We start from the raw sequence: 22,669 nt of genomic DNA on the forward strand, positions 1-22,669 counted from the left end.
TGGCAAAGGCTCTGCTTTTCTGTCACGGCAAGCAGAAGGACAGTCCTGCTGGGGCTGGGGTGCTGGACGTTGCTGCACCTAGTCTGGCTGATGTATGGTTGCACGGTGGTGGTACATCAGTCCCTTGACACAACATGTGCTACGCTTATGGCCGCACTGGATCGGTAAGGCTCAGAAGTGCTGGACTCCAAACCGCTTTGCTTAGCCAGGTGCCAGAAGCGTGAAATGTCATAACTTGAGCTTCCTGGTTCAGCTACCTGCTGGCATCATCCTTGGTGTCTGCAGATTCGCTTTAGCAGCGTAAAGCAAAGAGCTTGTTCGTCCTGTGTCGGTTCTGCCCTCTAAGAGCCCAGGGGGCCGGTCCTCCGGTAAAAAAAGGCATCATTTCCTAGCGCTCCACTTCCTAAGTGGCGAGTGGCAGGAATGCGAGTGATGTAGGAATTGTAATCACATCAGTGGGAAACCAAATGTTGGGCCAGATGCCTGCTCTAAATTTAAGGGCTTGCTGTCAAGCCAYGTATGCGTTAATGCGCCCTTTTGTGACCAAGCTAAAGATAATTTTATCGGGAATAGTAGCTGCAATATAAGTTGTATAAAGAATCTTCTCCACTAATGAAGAGCAATCATAAGAGCATGATCTGCCCTGAGAGCACRGGCAGAGCTAGAGGGATGTGACTCAGGGCAGGCCTGTGACACTCCAGAGGGACTGAAAAGAGGCCATTTAGAGAATCAGAAAGATTTTTGGCTTCTTGAAAATGGAAGATTGTAGTTATTCTACTGCAAATGTCACTTGAGAGAATAGCGAAACTTTTTTTTCCTTGTTTAAACTGTAGGAAAACTAACTTTAAATAAAGATCAATACTCTGTGCAAGAATCTGGTCAAAAAATGTAGATGTACAGACTGTGCTGTGGAACAGAGGGAAACTTTCAGCTAGAAAGCAGCATTGAATGCACTYGTGTGTTGTAGGTGCTATTCCAGCTTCTAATGTGTTTTTAACCCACTGGCTTATTTTAAACAAGTTGAGCTTAATTCAGTCACTGAATCGTTGAAGTTGGAAGGGACCGCTGGAGTTTGTTTGGTCCAACCCCCCCTACTTAAAGCAGAGTCGCCTACAGCAGGTTGCCCGGGGCTGTGTCCGGTCGTGTTTGAATATCTCCAAGGATGGAGGCTCCATAGCCTCTCTGGGCAACCTGCTCCAGGGTTTGACCACCCTCGCAATGAAAAAGTGGTTTCTTACATTCAGATGGGATTTCCTGTGTTTCAGTTTGTGCCCGTTGCCTCTTGTGCTGTCGCTGGACACCRCTGAGAAGAGTCTGGCTCTATCTCCTTTGCACCCTCCCGTCAGGTATTTATACACCTTGATAAGAGCCCCCTGAGCCTTCTCTTCTCCAGGCTGCACAGCTCTCCCAGCTCTCCCAGCCTCTCCTCTCTTACAGTCTTTTTCACGTCTCTGCAGTGCACTCAGAGCTGGCAGAGGTTTGCGTCTGTATGATCGTGTATGGCATTTTGCGTTATGAGACTTGGCACAAAACCCTGCGTCAGCAGGGATTATTGAGATAGATCTTTCAGTATGTTTCTCCCATTTCTCCTCTTGAGGGATTGCTTTAGATGCAGATTAACACTTGGGTCGTGTGCTTAGCTTGCAGCAGTGCGAGCACACATGTTGCTTCAGTGAGTAGCTAAACAGCATGTTTAACTGTCTGCGTCTTGAACGTGAGTAAATAATACTTCCTGGTCTCCTTGTGGCTTTAAGACACTGATCTGGCAGGGAGAGGTGCTACCCACTGAGACCCGTGGCCTCATGGAGATTTGCAGGGCTCAGATGTATTCAGTGATGCTATGATCTGTTTTTTCCACCTGGTCACGTTATCCAGAGTGCTACGCACAGGGCGGTGTTATGGGGGATTTGTAAGGGTGCGGGAGTTGCAGCCGTTCCAATCTGTGGTTTAGTGTCCCTCAAGGAAATTAACACGTAGGTCATTTCATTAACGTCTAACATTACTTGGAGAAAGAAATCTCTAACCAGGCTCCTACACAAAGTCCTTCCTCCCTGCTACCCTGTAAGTCTCTGATGGGGCAACTGAAGTCCTGCTGCTGACACCAGCATGGGTTGTTAGCTAGGTGTAGAATAGGGGCAGCGCCCTGAGCGATCTCACCTAGCTCTGAAGTTAGCCCTGCTTCAAGCAGAAACCTGCTGCAGCTCTGTGATATTCACTGCCAGCAGCGCTGCGGTCTGTGTTTCATGTATTCAGTGTGATGCTTCTTGTTTTTCATTTCAGATCCTGTTTCAGTGTAAAAGTAAGATTCACAAGACTCCTCTAAGATGTCTTACAGAAAGGAGCTAGAAAAATACCGAGACCTGGATGAAGACAAGATCCTTGGAGCTCTGACAGAGGAGGAGCTCAGGAAGTTAGAAAATGAACTGGAAGAGCTGGATCCTGATGTAAGTCATTTTTAAAAGAGATTTTCCAGGTGGTAAATCTCAAGTAATTGTGGAAGAAGGTGAGCAAATGGGCTGCATTAGTGGCCTGTATTTAAGTGGGATCTGTTGCAGAGCCCATACTCAGTGCAAGGTTGGAGGAAACTGGCCCCAGATGAGCAGAAGCAGTTTTGCCATCGAGAGCACTGGCTCTGGGATGGGACTTTGCTTATGTGATACTCCTCTGCCCTCGTCCCGCCACGCATGCCATGGTGAGCATTGCTGGATCAGTTGTTTGCGTTCTTTGGTCCCTGGGTTTCATGGGCTGTTCCTAACTGATGAAGGTGAGGAGGCTGACGCCAAGCACATGAAAGTCTGCCTCTCCGCTGATTTGCAGCGCTGATGTGAGTCAGTGCTGATGCAGGGCTGTGGGGAGGTCTTGCAGAAAGCAGGTGGGTCTGGTCCACTTGCTGGAATGGGACTCCTAAACTGACTCTCCCCTGGGGCCAGGCTGGAGATTGTATGACACCTTAAGTGGGTGTGTGTGCTTTTTATCTCACAGCAAGGTCTTCTGAGAGCTCTTGTCTAAGGGCCAAGGGAGGTTGTAACAGATTATCCTAATATGTCACAGTATTCCACCATAAAAGACCTGTTGTATCTTGATCTTTCATGAGCTCTTTTACATCTTACCTGTCTGTTTCCATGTTTTGTTTCTGGCTCAGGAATTAAACAGGCAGGCTGTGGGCAAAAGCTTACCTGTTGCTCTATTGCTGCACAGCACCTTTTACAACAGGGTCTTGGCCTGTACTTGGGGTTCCTACACCACCCTGACACAATTGTATTTTGGGAAGAGCTGTCCTAATAATTGGGCGCTTGCTAGGACCTTGCAGAACCTAGACCTCTGCTCCTGATCAGGCCATTTTGGAGGAGGTGTTTCGGTGTGTTTTTTTTTTTCTATTATTATTTTTTCATTAGGAAACCTCAAGTGGCCTCAATTTTCCTCTATTTAGGAAGAAAAGCAAATCTCAGAGTCTTGCAAAATGGGACAGTTGCTTTCTAGCCAACCTCCCAGCATCAGCAAGAGCTACATGTATGCAAACACTGGGTATACAAGTGCCAAGCCGTGATAACCTTTTGAAGGCAGTGTAGTCCTGTGCCCATAGGAGGGGATGTACAGAGCCAACTGGCAGGCCATTGGGTTATGGCAACATTAGATGATGAGGCTGGACACTGCCAAGTGAGAAATTGTTCCCACAGCATGCAGCTAATGTCTCTGGGGAAAACAATGGGCAGTGCAGATTGCATCATCAGCGTTTTTAATCCCAAACGTCAGCACAGAGAAATAATTAAGAGGTGGCAAACAATCTCCCAGGATTAAGTGTATGTGCTGATAGGTTGATTACTGCTGCCTCTAAAGACACAGAGTCAGACAGCATTCAGTGAAAGATACTGAAAAGTAAAATAATTGCAATCATCTGTCAGTACACGTATAGCCTGAATACCAGAGTTAAAATATGAAGATTGCATGGTGACTTCTCACGGTACAAAGCCTGAGGAAGCAAACTGTTTCTTATGTCTACCTGCTTGTGCATTGCACGTTAGCAGAGTTCTTCTGTCCTCTAAGGCTGGCTAAGTCTAATCGCTTTTCATTATTTTTCCAGGCTTTCTACTAATACAGACTTAGATTATTATGAATTCCTTTTATTAGGCAGCCAAGGAAAAATCAGCACCTGGTCCGATGTCATCTTGGATGTCTTAAAAAAATAAGTGTTGACTCCTACCCAACAAAGCTCTAAAGAACATGCTTAGTGTCAAATCTGGGAGTAGTCTTATTTATTGCATTAAGGCTGTTCTATATTTAAATATAAGCAGGTGCTTACGTGCCGTATGTGTCAGGCACAAAGCAACTTCCCGTGGTGGCTTGTGTGACTCAATAACAGGGAGACATTTAGAAAAAGAGCTAAGGTTCGCAGGGGTTTTATTCTGCAGTGGAATTGCAGCCAGTCAGTCTGAAGTCACCTTCACTATGAGATCTGACCTGTAGTTTTGGGATGGACCATAAAAGGCAGAAAAGACCACTGCGACTTTCTGATCGGCTATGTCAGAGACCCTGGGATTTCTCTGAATTGGTTCTTGTCAGGCCCAGAGCGCATATCCTGCCGCCTCCGGTGAGGCACGTCAGCACTTGGACGGACACATAGGGAAGAGAAGCTCTGTTGAGTTTTGTAACTCAGTTCTAGCACTGAAAAAACTACAAAGTGGCAGGAGAAATGGAGAGAGCGTGGGAAGAGGCCAGGAAGAGAAGAAAGCGATGGCTGAGAGCCCCTGAAGAAAGGGCTGGACCTCCTGTGTAGAGGAGCATCCTCTTGTAACAGCACTGTGCATATGAAATTCCATACTGGAATGAGAAGGCACGTAGTACGTCTAGGCTATATGGGAGTCAGCGGGGTTGGGTTGGGATAACTTTGATGCAGTGAGAAGCAAAATATCCAGTGAGCTAGAAGCAAACAGTCCAATGAGGAAAATGGAGAAGGGAGAGAGTGGAATGGATGGGGATTGTGGTCTGTAAAAGTAATGTGGGTTTCTCCCCCCTGTGTCTAGAACGCACTGCTGCCCGCAGGGCTCCGGCAGAGGGACCAGACGCAAAAACCACCAACTGGCCCGTTCAAAAGGGAGGAACTCATGGCCCACCTAGAAAAGCAGGCAAAAGATGTTAAAGACAGAGAAGACCTGGTTCCTTTCACAGGAGAAAAGAGAGGTATGATCATCTTTCGTGCCGTGCCGAGGGTGTCGTGATGAAGGCAGAGTGCGGCAGGAGGCTGCTCCGCACGCCGTGAGGCTGGGCGCACGGCAGAAGGGTCGTATCTGAGCCCGGCTCGTTAAGTACTGCTCCCTTTTGACGCTGGCGGGGTGGTGAACCTGCTGTATAGCCCAAGCCCGGGCTGGCTGATAGATTGGGGTGTACCGGGAGGTGGGTGTTCATGCTGATTTGGGTACCACCCAATGTGTTGTCAGGTGATGGGGTGAGGCTGTGCCACTTGCTGTGCAGCCTGTGTCTTTCCCCATCTCGTTGCAGCTGCATCCAGCTCTGGCAAAACATCTTCTGCCCTCTCTTGTTCTTCCTCTGCCCTGTCTTCCTCTGAGCTCGCTGGGCTGTTCCCTCTCTACCCCTATTGCTTTTCACGCTCCCGTCCTGCACCCTGACCTCCATCCTGGTGCAGAGAAACTCCACAGCTCTGCGCTCCGTTGCACCTCAGCGATGATATTTCCAGCAGTTCCCTTCTAGTCTTAACCCTGGCAAGACAACCCTCGCTTTCCAGCTTCCTGTAGCTGTATGCCTCTGCCTGCCTGCACCGTGCGCTGCYGCTGCTGATGCAGCCCCGCTTTCCTTCTCACTGGGGCCTGTAAGCCACGGGCTGGCTCTGCTCTCCTCTGTCCTCTTGTCCCGGCGTCTTCCTGCCCAGCCTCCTGCGACGTGTCCCATCATTCGAAGCGCTTCCCTGCTCCCATCGGCACGCTGAATACCACCTGGTTTGACACGTGGTCCGGACAGACCTTGTCTCTGGGTGCCAGCGGTTGCTCACCAGCTTTTTTCTGCTTTCAAGCAACCCCCTGAACCATGATCCCCCTCCAGCAGAAATTCTGCTYGTGCACTGTCCTCTCTCCTGGTTGTCCTGTGCCGAAACAGCAGGGGTGTGCTGAAAACACRGGCACGCGAGCATTGCAAGTTTCCCAATGCAGTCTTTCTCAGAGCTGCCTACTTCTTGTCCCTAATGATCCGTATGCATCTGTGAGAGAGAGTTCATGTTTAAGTCTGTCTGATTTAGTAAATCTTGAGGTGATATTTTTAGAAAAACAAGTTCTCCTTAGAAGAAGTAAATGAAAAGATTAAACTGAGTGCTGTGGGGAAGAGTATTTTAGCAGCTTTCAGCATATCTCCACCCAGCTTTATTTACCAGCCTCTTTAATACAGCAGAAGGTTACAGTGCTCTTCAGGAGGGGGAGATATTTAAAGAATTTCATATCTTCAGCTTCTGTTATGGGTTAATTATATTTCCATCTGATCATCTAAAACACATTATACATAGCTTCAGCTGTAACTCTCTGTGAGGTGAGAACACTGCTTATACTGAATACAAGCCAGAGATGTTAAATTACCTGCTCACAGTTGTTGTAGAGATGGCAATTAATCCCCATATTTGACATTCTGAGGGTAGTTTACCAGTTTAAACATCTTGTAGGAGATGCTGTCCACTCTCATGCTAGTGGACAGGGTAGGAGTCGATGTGTGCATACATGCTCTGCTATGGTATATAAAGCTGTATTAGCGTACACCATCAAATTTAGAAAAAAAAACTTGAAATAAAACGTGACTGAAATGTGAAATTGCTTAAAATTAAAACCCAGGCATTTTGATGACAATGAGATGTCGAAAGGAGCTATTGTGTAAAGGGTGGAATTGGTTTGTCCTGTTTCTTTTGCTTCCTGCAGAACTGATCAGGTCTTATTTACAGTTTGTTTAGCAAAGTGTCCAGGGAGCAGCTGGGAGGAAAACAATTCCAAGCGTCTGCACCAAGTCAGAGCTGATGGTGCCAGTCCTTTCCAAACACCTCGCTGCAAAACACCCCGGAGGTGTGTGGCCATACAGGCGCACATGACGCTTTGCCTATTTTTGCTAGAGCAGCTGTTTCACAGAAGGCAAATTCCTGCCTGCTTTGTCAAGGCAACAGCGCAGGGAACGGAGACGAGCGCTTCCGCAAAACGCTCTTCGTAGCAGCCTCTGTCTTGYACCGAGACAGCCCAAAGCGCAGCTGCTTCTCCCTTCGGTCTAAATTTAGTTGCTTCTGTTCCTGTGCGTCCCCGAGCAGCGGGATCTTTGCTTCTCCCCTTTGGCGTTGCTGACTCTGGTTTCAGAGAGCAGACGGAAATAGCCCCGGCTGGCGTCCCAGGCCGGCAGCTCTGCGCTCGCTATCTCTCTGCAGTCGTCCTGGACTATTTCAGGGCAGGGGACCGCTCTGAAATGCTCTGGGATTCCTCCTCCTCCTCCTCCTCCTCTCCAACGTGCGGTGCCACTGAATTCCACCAGCAACCCACTGCCTGCCGTGCTGCTCTTAAAACACAGCGAATCTTTTCTTTTCTTTGGTGGCGGGGGTGATCGCGGGTTTGTGCGCCATCGTGAAGTCCTGACGGACTCCGCTTCTGGCAAAGAGATGCACCAGCCTCTCGGATGTGGGGAGAGGGTAGGGATCGAGATGGGCATGTGAGGTTAGGGGCTGATACATGACGCTGGGGGCAGCTGCCAGGGGTCGCATCTTCTTAGAGGGACAAGTCATCTCCTGGACTGGCAGTAATGGAGGAGACTCTGTCCATTGCATGCCGTGGGGTGTCAGCTTCCCCCGAGGCCAGCTGGACAGCAGAAGTCGTCCCTCTGCAAAGGTTTGCTCTGCTTCCCAGGGCAGGAGACTCTCCTTGTCCCACCAGCTGGAGCTGCAGAGCTTTGCTGATCAGGGCCCCATGTGGTGGTGTGGCCAAAAGCGTGCTTTGGTGGGTGACCTACCTGCCGTTGCCCTCAGCTCAGGGTATGAGGCAGCCACACCAGACCCCCATGCAGGAGAGCAGAGAGGACTCTCAGATTCCCCCAGGGAAGGACAGGCGAGGAGACCCCGGTGCGAGGAGCAGTCAGGAGCCGGGAGCAGCGATGCACTGCAGTTAACCCCGCGCCCTGCTCCAGGCGCCCCGAGACTCAGCCGGGTCTGGCAGAGAGAGGGACACGGCTCGCCTACTCTCTGCCCGGTGCGCCTCCTGCTCTGTTGGGATGGAGGAGCACGGGGGAGCTCGTCCTGCAGCCTTCAGAGGTGGGCAGGAGCTACGCCGCTCGCTGCGCAGCCCCTCGTTCGTTGCCGAGTTTGGAGTTTGGGCAGCTGGCTGCTGTCCCTGCCCGCCACCGGTTCTCCACCGCTTCCTTCCCACCCTCATTTCAGAAAAGGGCTGTCTGCTGTGTCCCTCTCTGTTCGGGTTTAGCAGCAGGAATTGCCTAAGAGACGGGGGTGATCCAGGACAGTGCCTTAGCCAGTCCTCTTGCCTTTCCTCGTTCGTCCAGGTGTTGGCAAGAGCGCACCCCTTTTACACTCCTGTGATGCAGCCTTCAAATAAGTGAAGTCCTGCCAGGTCGGGCTGAGCGCGTCTGACTCCTGTGTGTTCAAAAGTCGTTGTACTGTGCAAATCTACTATTAGGCTTTGTAGATGCAGCCACCCACTCCGGTGAACGAATCCAGCTCTACAGCTGGAGGTGTCGGGCAGGTCCCTCCTGGCCTACACCACAGTAGAACCAGACTGAGCTAAACTGGAGCAATTCAGTACCTTTCCTGATTTTTTTTTTTTTTTTTCCCCCCTAGGTTCTTGTGCCCACTCTGTCTTGTCCACTATGTGAATTTCACCTGAAGGAAATTGCACCTGCACAGCTAGTAAAATCCTGCTCTGCAGTTGTGAAACAGGTGCTATAACTACATTGAGAGTGACCTCACTTTGTGTTTATAGGAAAAGCTTGGATCCCCAAGCAGAAGCCGATGGATCCTGTTTTGGAAAGTGTGACTCTGGAGCCAGAACTGGAGGAAGCCCTTGCTAATGCCTCTGATGCAGAGCTCTGTGACATTGCTGGTAACATAGTTTCACGTGAATCAGGGTTTGGGTTACTTAACTACTAATTTTTTCCTTCTTCGAGCTTCTTTTGTGGGAAATGAGTGAATGARCTTTTTGCTGTTTATCCGAATGCTGTTAGTTCTTACAGGATTTATTTGTTCATTAGAAAGGGAATGTATATTTAAATTTTCTTTAAGCCCAGCAACCCCATCTGATTTAATCAGGAGCATGAACCAAAAGTGAATAAGAAGATAAAGGGTTTTTCAGGGGAATGGAAACGCCTTGTTTCAATGGCAGAGACAAAGAGAAGACATCAATCTTGCAAATTGCAGCCTGTCACCTTCAGGAGCACAGCTATCTTTAAGCCAAAAACTTTAGGCTTGTGCAACCTGTTAAAGGAGCTGCCAGGTTAGAGCAGTCTTTCAAAGGGTGCTCGGGGCTTCTGCTTGTCAAAGAGCTTTTTCAACACATTTTGAAGATACTGATTTCCTGCAATTCATGTGGTCAGTCAGTTCTGTGAGTATTAGTTACGGAGGAGGAGGAGGAGGAGCGCAGCCTGAAAAGGTTCATGTATTTCATGGTGGCTGAGAAGCAAGTTGGAATGAATTAATGAGCAGACCAACAGGGCCTGGACTACTGCATGTATTCTGTGTATATGAGAGTGCTCTTAAAACCCGCACAGCAGGATGCAAGAAGAAACAGTGACTTAAATTTCACTATGACAAATGCAAATGCCAGTTCAGTTGCAGAGTCTTAACAATCAATGGTTTGGCCTCTGGAAGAAATTCCTGGGGAAGGGGATAGAGCCTCCATTTCCTCTTTCGTGGTGGGAGGAGGTGCTTTTTTTCAGATGGGCTACTGGAATTCCCTCCCATTGCATGGGAGATCCATCTGGGACGTCTAATGGCCTTTAAATCTATAGCCTCTTGCTGAAGAAGGTATCTGCTGTGCAGACTTGGGTGGAAGGTCTAGCACCTGCCAGGGGAGCTGAACTGCTTATTAGCAGCTGTGTGCACCTGACCCCGCAAGCTGATTTGCCTGTGAAATGCCTGCAACCAGGACCCAAGTAAGCTGGTATAAAGATGCTGTCTCGTTGCAGAGTTCATGCTCTGTATCCTGYGGTAGCTAGGGGCTGCTATGTGCCGTGGTGAGGCACGCAGCCCTTCGGCTGCGGCRCAGACGTTGCTAGGCCTCTCTTCTGAGTGCGCGGAGCAAATGCCGACTGAGGTGGCCGGAGGGCCGACAGCGGGGAGGTTGCTATGACACGCTCGTGTGGCTGCCCGGACTGAGAACGGGGTGAAAGATTAACAGCAGAAGTGGGTTTTGCTCTGCCAAACCRCTGGGACACCTTCTTCAAGCCTAGAGATCAAGTCACTTAATCCTAGCAGCGTGAGCAGAAGAAACAGCTTCTCTTCAGTCTTTTTGTGCAGATCTGGAGCTGGCAATTGCTTCTTGGTGCAGGGTGATGACAGYGGCATGTCTCGTTATTGATGACTGAACGCTCCCATTCCCTCACGATACCCAAGTTATGCACAGGAGCCCGGCAGCGGTGGTGGCAGGGCCCTCTGAAGGTCTCCGGTCCAACCCTCCGCTCGCAGCAGGGCTGTCCCCAGCRCTAGGTCAGGGCAGCCCTGGCTTTGTACAGCAGCATCTGGAAATTCCCCGAGGATGGAGACCTCCCACCTGCCTGGTGCCCTGTCCCGGGGCTGCACCTCCCTSCTGGGGAAGAGCATCCAACCTGAGCCTGCAGGGCTGCAATCTGTGCCTGTTACCGCTTGTTATGTCCCCTGGTACCACCAAGAGTTTGGCTTCGTTGGCTTTGTAGTCAGCTATTAGAGCCCCAGCTTAGAGCCAGCTGTTAGATGGATTAGTTCACCGGACTAGCCAAGCCCAGAGCTCTGTTGTGCTTGGTGCTGTACGACAGAGAAGGACAGGCATGGTCCCTACTCTGAGGGTTTTAAGCTTCAGTTCTGGTTAGATGAAAGCAGTGCACCATTATGGCTTTTCAGGAAGCTTTACCTGAGCGGAGGCGACTCCCTGCAGGCCTCCTTGCCCTGCCACGTTAGAAATGACAATATTACTGTCTTGCTGGAGCTTGCGGCGTGGCCTTAGCTCTGTGACTGAGACAGGATGCCTTGGCCAGGGGAGTATGAACATTTCATTATTGCTTTGCCATGCTTACGTGTGTCCCCTGCTGGTCTGGCAGTCGATTAATAACTCTCTGCTACTAGTTTCTTCTTCCAATTCTGCCTCTTTCAGGTGTCCATACTCCTTGACGATATCCTTCTTGCGAGAAGATTGTAGATGGGAAGCCTGTAGGATAACCACATTAACCTGACTCCTTTTGCTTGATAATATCACATTCTGGCATAGCAATGAATTACTGCATTAAGGCTTCCAACATGCTCTGGCCAAGCATTGCTCTGGCCAACCATTTCTTGGTTTTGCCTTTTTACTGTGCTCGTAACATCCTGTAAATCCTACTCTAAAAAATATGGTTTCCTAAGCTCCACACCTGCAAAACGATTATTTTCATAGAGAAATGCTATTTAGGGCAGTTTATCCTGTAATTTTGGGGAGAATACCCTTGAAATGGCAGCAAGAGAACTGATGTGATACAAGCTGTGCTGAAATCTCGGTAGYGACAGCATTGCTTTTCCAAGTCTGCTAAACAGCTTCTGCCTATTTAGCAGGGCTTGTTGTCTGCCTTGGCATATTGGATCCTGTTTTTCGCAAGCCCGGCTGGGTTGCCCTTGTGTGTGGTGGCTCTCTACAAGTCCTGGAAGGGCTGTTGGCTTTTCCAGTGCCTCTGGTCAACTGGAGAAGGCTGAACTGGGATGCTCTGAGTTCAGCTTTGAGTGTCCTTGGACAACGCATGATAAGCACTAGACTTCCAAGCAGCAGATCCCTCTCGCCTACCGGCACAAACTCTAGCCATTAAAAAAAAAAAACAAACCATGTTCATAACAGCATATCCTTCCCTCTATCTGTTTGCAGTCCAGATATCCCTAGATGTGGCTGATGGAGCAACTTTGTTATCAAAGCAAGCTGTGTTTGGGGGTGTGCATGTGTGTGCATGTGTGTGTCTCCAAAATTCTGAGTCCACAAGTTATTTTCCCTAGCAGTGTTGCAATTCTGAAAATTTGGGCTGTGAGCACATAGCAGAGAAAAAGGCCAGGTAAAGAACAGACAGACAAACGCACTCAGAGTTYCCATACTCACTCAGATTTTCAGATGGAGACTGCTTGGCTCTGTGAAATCCTCCTGGGGACGTGTTGTGGGGGAAGTTGKTGGTGGTGTTCACTGACGCCGTTTGCTGCGGACACCCTGGCTCATACAGCCAAGACCTGGGAGTATGATGAGCTATGACCGTATGAGATGTCATTCACATAAGCGACAAATTGCAAGATGAAGGGCCCCAGAGAGAGCCTTGCTGCTCCTGCAATTCCCAGTGCTTCTTGGCACTGAGAAAACGGTGACTGTTAGGTGCCAACCAAGCATAACAAGAATAGCTTCTGGAAAAGAAATTGCATTGGTGGTTGCATACTTGAATTTTAGGCAGAGATTTGCCCTTTATTTTTCCKAACCACTGTGCCCATCCTGAGGTCAAGATGTGTTTGTATATGTCTATTCATAGCAAATATCTACAGGTATGCAACTTTCTGTAGAAAGTCATATACCTATTTAAAAAAGAAGATTGAAACCCCATTTTATTTCTAAACACAAGCTTTCTGTGAGGAGCAGGCTTATTTTTATGAGCAGAATCTTTGCCCAAATGATTCTAGCCATTGGCTTCTCACTCTTCATTAGCAGCTAGCAGGGATGTCAGCAGACCCCATAGGCCTGTTGCTAAGTACGTTTGCATTTTGTTTTTGTAGTCACATGCCTGAGATGCACAAATTGTCAGATATTTGGGTTTTGTGCTTTTGCAGTCTTTGAATTGTGTTTGTACCATCACTTTCTGTATTTCAGCAAACCAGTACAGCCTTCCAAGTTGACTTCCAAGTATTAAAAAGCACACAGACCAGTTCAAAGCCACCCCTGCTCTTTGTAGGGCAGAAACAGAATATGCGCTGCTGAAGTTCAGGGACGGCCACCCAGTAGCTTGCTATCTGAGAGTTATTGGTTCTGAGTGTGTTGCGGCTAATCTCAAAAATGGGACTATGGCAAAGTGTGGCACCTTCCCAGGTGTGCGAAGGTGCTGAGGGTGTGCGGACTCCTGCTGGACTGGACCTTAGATTAAATCCGAATGATGGCATTTTTTTATTTCACTGCTTTTATGTGATGCTTGACCAAGGCTGCTATGGAGAAACCTCAGCTGTTTGTCTATTTGCTGTCCACAAGACAATGTTCCTCTTYTCCTATAAATCAAACTACTCTTGCATAAATAGGAGCACAGTTGAGCCCTGTTGTATGTTAATGAGAGCTGAGGGATTTGTTCCCACCTTGTATGTTGTTCTGTGCTTGTACAGAAAAAGGTAATGTGCTATTGACACCCATCCTGAGCAGCTCAGGAAGAACTGGCATGTACGTAGATGTGACGTGTACAGAGTTGCATCTTTTCCTGGCTTTGGAGTCTGCAATATCTCAAGTTGTTCTCTCCTTTTCTTTTCCTTAGCCATCCTYGGCATGCACACCTTGATGAGTAACCAGCAGTACTATGGGGCACTGGGGAGCAGCACAATAGTGAACAAAGAAGGACTCAACAGTAAGTGATTTGGAGTGCTTAGCGATCTGCAGTATTTGGCCGCCAGTTTTGATGCTGCCAGCAGAGAAAAAGTGGGAATTATTTTTAGGCTGCAGGTTGGATTTTGTTTTCTTTGGACTCCTGCCACTCATGCCAAGCTTGTGTGTGAGTGAAGACCCTTTCCTTGGTTGGAGCACGGTTGCTACAGCTGTGCAGCCCTGAGTCGGTCCATTCGGGGAAACCATTTCTTCTGCAGTCTGCCGTCTCCTGGTGTTCAGCTTGGGAAATGCCTGTCCTGTGACTGTGGAGAGGCTGCGTGTTGGCAGGAGAGCTGCTTGGGCAGAAGCAATTCTCCCAAGAGACATTTCAAAACACTCCCTCCTCCCAGGCTGACAGGGAAGGTAACTGGAAACGTTRAAGTTTTAATGCACTTTGAACAGGAAATGTGTGTCTTGGTTGATCATTCCAAACAGAATGATTTATTCATGTCAAAACTAAAACAAGTGACTTTTTAGAGGAGGTGAAAACATTTCTTCTCTCTCACCCTTTTCTTGCAAGTGAAACCTGAGAGGGGGGAAGGGAACCATTCAGATGGACCATGGTTTTGTTGCATGCTCCCAGAAGATTTTACAGTGCTGTAGCCATTGCTCATCACCTCCCCGTAGACCTTGGAGTGTCCTCTAAGGTGTCTTAGCTGAGAAGTTAGGAGCTAGTGTGGGCTGGAAAACAGTCCCACACAGGCCGTATGCCTGTGGTCACCCAGTTTGGGATGCTGAGAGCATTTAGCAGCAGCCCCTGGCTGTGTTGTGCAAGTTGGCCCCGGTGCCTGGCAGTGTTTCTGGACTTGCACGAGGGTTGGTGGAGCTGCCAAGTGCTTGTGCAATCTTTGCATCTCGTGTGCTTGCAGCTTTTGTCAGGTCTTACTCCTCCTTCCCAACACTGCTTCTGGAAGAAGCCTAAAGAGCATGACGGTACTTTGGGTATTTTCRGTTTTGCATGTTTTGCTTTCCACTTGCAGGTGTGATTAAGCCCACACAGTACAAACCAGTTCCTGATGAAGAACCAAACTCAACAGATGTGGAAGAGACTCTGAAACGAATACAAAACAATGACCCTGACCTTGAGGAAGTCAACCTTAATAATATTGGGGTATTTGTTCCTTCCTACTCTATTCCCTTGCTAACAAGAGCAAACGTTTGAAACACAGATAGCAGGGACCAAGTGTGTCGTGTTGCACAGAGTAATGGCATAACACTGGGTGCCATGTACGAAACCCCAGTGCTTTCCATCTGTCTTGGGCAGGAGGGGTTGCTACCTGCTGTGTGATAATGATGTGGAGTCAGTAGCAGGAGATGTCCGCAAGAGCTGAGTTGTGTTAAGAACAGTTTGAGGAAACCCATCTCCAGGCTGTCTGATTAAAGGTGTTTTAAGCTGTTTTTAATGGTTTTGTCAGCCCCTTGGTGAAGTGGCTGTTCATGGAAGATAAAATAGTGGGAGGAAAAAGGCTTCATAATCTTGATGTTGTCATGAAAAATGAAGAAACCTCCATTATTGCTTGTATCTCTGTCCATTTCCCACCCCTCCCTTCACTGGAACTCCTTTACGTCTTGTAGAAAGCAAATCGTGGCACAGCACAACCTTTTATGTTGCTTCTGGGGCACATACACATGCTAAACAGTACAGTTTCCATTTACCCTCTTTAACTCCAGTCCGCTAAGGACCCCTATCTCATGAGATTTGTTAAATGATGACATATTCAAATAGCAGAACCACAGTTAATGTTATGTGCACAGTAAAAACACATGTGCCCAGCCATTTTCACCTGTCCATAGTAAAAAGATTTTTATTTCAACATTTTTAACTGTGGCCAGTGATCCTGAATATGCCTTAGGGACATCAGGCTTACAGAAAGCAGAGACTTCTTTTTRTGTTAGACTCATGATTTTGGGGACATGTTTGGAAACCTGGGGAGTGGAGGTGGAAGAGATGATACCCTGCTTGGCTTTGCATTATCTGCAGATGGCTTTGATTGTAGGTGTTTCCAGATTGTGTGATCCAAGGTAAGAAATCCAAGCTGGGGACACAGCTTAAAATTTTAGACAGCTGAAAACTGTCTGCATCTGAAAAGGGTATCTAAAATCTCTGATGAGTGAAAAATACTCATTTTGTAAGGAACTCAAAATAAGCAGCATGGATTTATTTTCTGGGCTGAGGCAGGATGGCAAATGTTAGTCTGAAAGGAATTGTATAAAGCAGTATTGAACAAAGCAGTCAGAAGTGACTGCTTGTACTACAAGGAGATCATTTCAGGTTGGGCTGAATTAGGGCCCATAGATGGAAATGTTCCTGAACGCGACATGAATAGTGCTCAGTGCTGTCATTAGTATTAAAAAGCACAGTAGCAGTGCTTTATAGGCTCATGGATCCTAGTTACATACATCCCCACAACACCTTGGTTGGTGAGGAGCTGAGTTTCTGGACAATGAAGTTGAACAGGAGAGACCCCCTGACCTTCTAGTCAAGGCAGTGAGCTATCAGCAGAGTGGGAAATAGGATGAAGACATTCCCACAGTCCTTAGGCCATGATGACTTTAGGTGGAGAACTTATAAAAACATATATCATTCCTTCATGAATTACCTGAGTGTGTTTGGTAATGGTTGCAGCTTGATTGTGATAGTTGATCTTGATGATAATTTTAAAATATTGTTTAAATATAAAAGATTTGTTCCAGTCATGTACCAAAAATATGAAGACAGATGAGAGCCTAACACATGTTTTCTGTGTTTCTTTTCACAGAATATTCCCATCCCAACTTTAAAAGCCTGTGCTGAAGCACTGAAGAATAACACCTATGTAAAGAAGTTCAGTATAGTTGGAACAAGGAGTAACGATCCGGTTGCATTTGTAAGTGCTGTATCAGATAGGCTAATCGTTGTACAAAAGTTGTCACATGAATTGTTCTTGGGCAAGGGATTTTCAGAGTTGCTTACTGCTTTTATGAATTACATTGCATTTGACATGTTCTGCACTTTTGTTTTTTGCTGCAGGCATTTCAGTTTCACAAGCATTAATGAAAGCAAGCAATAGACAGACTCCACTTTCTTCAGTTCCTTTTTCCACAGTGGAGATTTCAGTTCTTTATTCCAGGACACAATCCTTTAATCCTATTAGATGTCATATTTGTCCTTAAGAATCTCTCAGGAGAAGTGTGGTAGACAAGAACTGGCTTCCTAGTGATATATTTTTTAAAAAGTCTAAGAAGAAATTTGTCTGTTTCTGTTCATCATACATCATACTCCATTTATTCTTGTTTGTATGACGCCGTATGCCCCTGTGTGCGCATCCTTCCCACTCAGTGCACACGTGTTCTTTAGCGCTGTTTCATATGCGTCTGCATCCCTTGTGCAAACCTGTGACGTTGTGGGCGATAAGGGGTCTTTCTGCTGCCTTGAAACGCGAGTGGGGATGCAGCAAGGTGCTGAGCTGTTGTCCCCGTGCTCCTGAGAGGGATGGCTGCGGGAGCTCAGCACCTGCCAGTGCACGGCAGCTTACCCGTCCCTCCTGCTACCTGCTCTTCCCGTCAGCCCTGCAGCTGCCTGCCGCATGTCTTCCAGCCCCATGCAGGACTGTCTCGGCCTACGTAATGAAATAAAGAGAGCGAGAGCGTGAACTTGAACGTGAACCTGGCTGTCTCTGCTGCTTTACGATTAGATCTGCCCCAGAGCCAGCCTGGCTAGTCCAAGGAATAGTTCACACTCCAGGGACTACTTTTAACGTGCAGCATGGATGAGACTGCTTCCAGGCTGCATCGTGGCACAGTCCACCAGCATCATCGCAGCAGACTTCTGCTCTTCACCTGACAACCCAGGCAATCCCTTCCTACCTCCACACACACACACACACACACACACACACATGCAAACCAGTTTCCTGTTAGAAATAAAATAACTTTTCAGGAGAGTGAGCACAGCCCTCCCATTTTTTCAGACACTCTGAACTGGGGAAAAGCCCTGCACAGCCAGTGCTGATGCTGTCTTAGGGCCAACAGGGCAGTGTACAGGATTGGAGGACTTGTGGAGCTGAGTGCTGTGTTGAGCGGATGCAGGCCAGCCTTGCCCCTTGGCCTCAAGGCTGGGCACCATGTTCTGGTCCTTCTGCTTCATGACATAGATGAGGTAGCTTGTGAAGTAAGATTATTAGATCTGGTGGCAAAACTCGGGGGTTTGGGAGTGTGCCAACCCACTTCTGGACTTAAACGCTGAGGGAAGCAAGAGAGATAATACTGTTGTGATGCTGCTTGGAAGGAAACCTTAGATGTGGAGAATCCCTTTCTGCTCAAGACAGATGTTCCCCTCTGATCGCTGTGATAGAAAGCCTTTCAACTCCATGCGAAAGGAGCAGTGTGGGGAGTGAATGGGCCAGGCAGGAGGTAGGGCTGAAGCCAGCCAGTCATCCCAACCATCACCATGCTGGCTTTAGAAAAGGGACAAATGAAGCTTGCAGGGCAGAAGCCTGTGTGGACTGCACGTTTTGGGCTGGGCCTAAACACTTCTTTAATGAGATTTTGCTGTAGCCTCCAGTACATTCACATTTGAGAATCCCCCTGAGACTGGAGGGAAGTCCTTTCTTCTTGCCCAGAGCTGTCCCACTTGGTGGCAGTGAAACCACACAGCATCCAAGGTCCTCCAGGAATCTTTCAGATGAGAAGTGAATTGAGTCCATGTCCCTCTGGGGTGTTTTGAACCTCCTTGCCTAACTGCTAGCTCTTCCGGTGTATCTCTAATGGCAGGCACTGGCAGAAATGCTGAAGGTGAATAACACGTTGAAGAGCCTGAACATGGAGTCAAACTTCATTTCTGGATCAGGGATCTTGGCTGTTGTTGAAGCACTCCAGTATAACACATCACTCATAGAGCTTCGAATCGACAACCAGGTAAAGCATGCATGAGCAGGAACTCTGATCAGCTAAAGGTGTCCTGACTGTGGGAAATCAAGTGGCTGGTCAAAGTAGGTGGTGACTACCTGCTGCCGCTGTCAGTTTGCTTTGGAGAGGTTTCAGCCCCTTGTCTTGCTGCAGCTCCTGGACAGTTTCTGATGCTACCTACAGTAATTAACAAATACTGTGGCAGTGCAAGAAACTTTCTGTGTCCTCAGTGCTGCCCTGGTAATGCAGCAATGCATTTGTCCAATATCACAGCCTGCTCTGAGCTCTGGGCCAGGGGGCTTAAATAACAATAGGTATTTAGTAAAACAGAATTTTACTATGAAGCAGGGAAACAGAAAGTACATGGCAGGAGAAGGCTGGAGTGTGTAGTGGTACAGATGCCATGGCAGGTTAAGTTTCTTGGAAGCCCGGGAGTAGAAGTGAAACAGCTAAGCTGTCAGGAGCCCTGGGACAGGTGAATATGAGGTCAAGATGAAAGGCCCTCTAGACAGCTCTGCAGCTGCATATCCCTCCAAGATAAAGAGTTTGTGGGAGATGACTTCTGGAACAGTCAGAGCCACTCAGTTTATCAGGATCAGGCCTACAGTTTGTTTCATTGACTAGAAATGCTGAATAAACCAATAGGTCCAAAGAAAGAGAGAGGGAGGGAAGATRGCAAATCTGATGGCTCACTCTGAGTCACCCTTTGACCTGACCAACTTGGCAGGGTCTGCAAGCCAGGCTGTATCTCTAACCAAGGAGGACAAAGATGTGGGCAAGTACAAGTCATTTACAACAGTAAAACATTTGAGCTTTAAAAAATTCAAGTGCCACCGGTTCCTGGGCGTTGCATAGTGAGGGAGAATCGCAAGCTTCTGGTCCATCTCCAGGACAGTCAGTGGCAGCACAGGGAGTCTTCCAAGGGCTACATTGAAGAGGCAGTCACTGAATTAAAAAGCAGGAATGGGAACCACATCTGCCCTCACCTGCTTTTCTATTTTCTGTTTTCAAAAGAGCCAGCCTCTGGGCAACAAAGTAGAAATGGAAATTGCAAACATGCTGGAAAAAAACACCTCCCTGCTGAAGTTTGGTTACCATTTCACTCAGCAAGGTCCCCGGCTGCGTGCGTCTAATGCCATGATGAACAACAATGACCTAGGTGAGTTGGGCTGGCTGCAAGCTGGTGAGCACTGGAACATCTCCTCCTTTGCATGTGCCTACCTGTGGGTCCTCCTGGTGGGCACCTTGGGAGAAGGACAGAACTGCTCATGTGAAGGCTCCCGTGGATGCACTTGAATCAGACACCACCTCTTGAAGGGTCTGGTGATTCCTTGCAGCCTTCACTGACAGGGTTGTGATGCAGCAGGACCGGTAGCAGCTGCTGTCACCAAGGCAATGGGTCATGCTCCATTTTTGGAGAAAACGTGCAGCTAGAACTGCTGGAAGACACTGTTTTTGACTGTAATAGTGGGTCTTGTGTGGAAGAAGTAAGAGCTGCTAATGTGCTTTGGTACAGCAAGTGATATGGTATATGGCAGATGGGTTGTGAACTGACAGTGCTYTTGATTCCTGCCAGCTGTTTGTCTTTCTCTAGTTTCATTTCCACTTTAACAAGGAGATGAAAAATAGTAGATTTGAGCTTTGAAGGCAGTGGGACTTGGCCCATTCCCTTCAGTAAATCGGACCGAAAGTATTTCTAGAGAGAGGTGTGAAGCCATGTGGTTTTGAGTTGTATTAATATCCCCAATGAAGTCATCAAAACTGCTTGTGAAGCACAACGTGGGCAAGTTTGAAAATTGCTGTTTCAGCTAATGCTAATGCTTGTCTAGAGGCTGACCTAGAGCACTGGAAATCAGTGCAGCAGAGCGATACTTGAACGTAGTTAAAATAGCAGCTTAGCTGTAGTGATTGGATCCTAACTGTGTAGATGGGATGACACAAATGTGACACGGCYAAACTCTTCTCAGCAGYGGCAGACAATATGACAGGGAGGAAYGGCCACAAGTTGCAGACCGAACATCCAGTTTGCACATTAGAAWAAGAACTCTTTATCCAGGAGGCTGGAGCAGCCCTGGGACAGGGTGCCGGGGAGGTGGGGCTTTCCGTAGCTTAAGGGTTTCTAGGCTCACACAGGCCAAGCCAGGGCTGGGCTGAGCTGAGCTACGGCTGGGGAGAGCCCTGCTGTGAGCGGGAGGTGGTGCTCAGGGCCCCAGGGAGACCTCCTGCCACCAGCACTGATCATGTCTGTCAGACACGTCGAGAAAGGCCTGGTTAACAGGCAGGGTCTGAGAAAAGACCTAACATATAAATGCCAGTCATGAAGAAATGGCAATAAACTGGACCCGCATATTTTAATCTGTGTGTGGTTTACCAGTCTAGTCAGCTGGCCTTCTGGCCCTTCATGATTCAACTTCAGGTTTAAAAACCACAGCAAAATAGCTTTAAGTGGCTGTCAAATAGATGATAAATATGTTTAAAAAAAAAAAAAAAATCACTCCGGCTTCAGCCAGTACCGTGCTCTTAGGACAGCATGGCCACATGTAGAGCTCTGTGCCAGCTCCTCGGTGACCACAAATACCGAGTATCACAATTCACTCTGTATTGCTGTTCGTTCTGGCTGCCTTTGCATTTTGGGTCAGTAGAAAGCTGCTCCAGGAAGGGCTTGCAGTTTTCTGCCTTTTAGAGCACAGCAGGCTTTGTAAGAACATGGAGTCCATGGCATACATAGTAATAATCTGAAAGATATATGGATCTAGTGTTTTAATTGTTCCTGTTTTGAAGCAGGGGGGGATTCACAACTTTGCCTTCCACGTAGCAGTAGTGCAGTTTGCCTCTTTGACTGTTAAGATCTGCATTATGTCTGATCTGGTTCTTGTTTACAGCTCGCATTCATCGGTGTGATGGTGTCTGGCAATAGCTTCTCAGCTCTACACCTGGACAATGTATAAGTATAGAAAAACTTTATTTTCCTCCCTGTCAGCAACAGCTCTCTGCTTGTGCCACTCCGGCGCTCTCTCCTGATATCACCTGATGCTACCAGGATTTGGTCTTGGTCCTCTAGCTTCTGTTCTTTAAGATGCCCTGTCCGAACTGGCTGTGAAGGCTTTTACATTCATTCCCATGAACTAATTTCTGCATCCTCTTTCCAGCTCTCTTTTTTCCTTGCAAATATTTCTTGAAAAATCATGGTTGAAGCTGTCAGAGTTGCAAATTAACTTTCAGAGAAGATATGAGACTCCTTTGATCATGTTAACCATGGTCAAAAGACTGGAGGTTGAAATCAGAGGTTCAGATAAAAAAATATATATATCTATCTCATTTCTTAGTTGCGAGGACACCACTGGGAAAAACTGACAAAGGAAAAACTGTGGCATCTGTCTCCTACTATCTTCACATCAGTCAGTGTTAGATGCCTTGTAACAGAGATGCTATAGCCAAACAGATTACAAACACAACTGAGTGAAATATAATTAACTGCAGAATAAGGGAGGTATGGCTGAAAGTAGCTTCCAGCCACAGAATTCATAGGGACAGAAATTTCAGCTTACTTCCTTTAATTTTAAACTGTATAAGTTTAAAATTCTCCAAAAACCCCCCAAACAAACCTGCTCAAGGCAGGAATTCAGAAGCTTCTGCTATCCCGTTTCTCCCTGGCAGAAAGTACATCTCTGAGATCCTTTTCACAACGGGTAAGCCTGCCACCCACACGTTCCCATTGCCATGACTGACTCCTCTTCCTCTTCTTTTTCAGTGAGGAAGAGAAGACTTGCAGAGTTGAATGGGCCTATTTTTCCCAAGTGCAGAACTGGAGTGTAGCTCCTGGCTACGAAGGTCGTTCCTGGTGATCTGTGCTACACTGTGGGAATCTAGAGGCAACAAGTGCCTTGACAGAGTATTTGTGGTGACTCGGTTCTGTGTTATGCACTAACAGTTTAAATTAACTAGTGGCTGTAGTTGAAGATTTTATCCAGTAGGACTATTGGTGTTTTCTGTAGAGC

General features: G+C 47.6%; 1 protein-coding gene across 1 annotated transcript; it reads left to right on the forward strand.

The window, feature by feature from the left end:
* The first annotated feature begins 2,323 nt into the window (after window positions 1–2,323).
* Window positions 2,324–22,563, forward strand: TMOD1 (tropomodulin 1). The gene is made up of 9 exons (XM_026085202.1): window positions 2,324–2,444; window positions 5,022–5,178; window positions 8,958–9,077; window positions 13,678–13,767; window positions 14,765–14,895; window positions 16,544–16,651; window positions 18,537–18,680; window positions 19,686–19,830; window positions 22,423–22,563. The coding sequence occupies exons 1-9, from the start codon at window positions 2,325–2,327 to the stop codon at window positions 22,485–22,487; spliced, it is 1,080 nt and encodes a 359-aa protein (XP_025940987.1). The 5' UTR covers window position 2,324; the 3' UTR covers window positions 22,488–22,563.
* Window positions 22,564–22,669: the final 106 nt, after the last annotated feature.

Source organism: Apteryx rowi, unplaced genomic scaffold (genome assembly GCF_003343035.1).
Source record: "Apteryx rowi isolate R43461 unplaced genomic scaffold, aptRow1 scaffold_661, whole genome shotgun sequence".
NCBI classification, from domain to species: domain Eukaryota; kingdom Metazoa; phylum Chordata; class Aves; order Apterygiformes; family Apterygidae; genus Apteryx; species Apteryx rowi.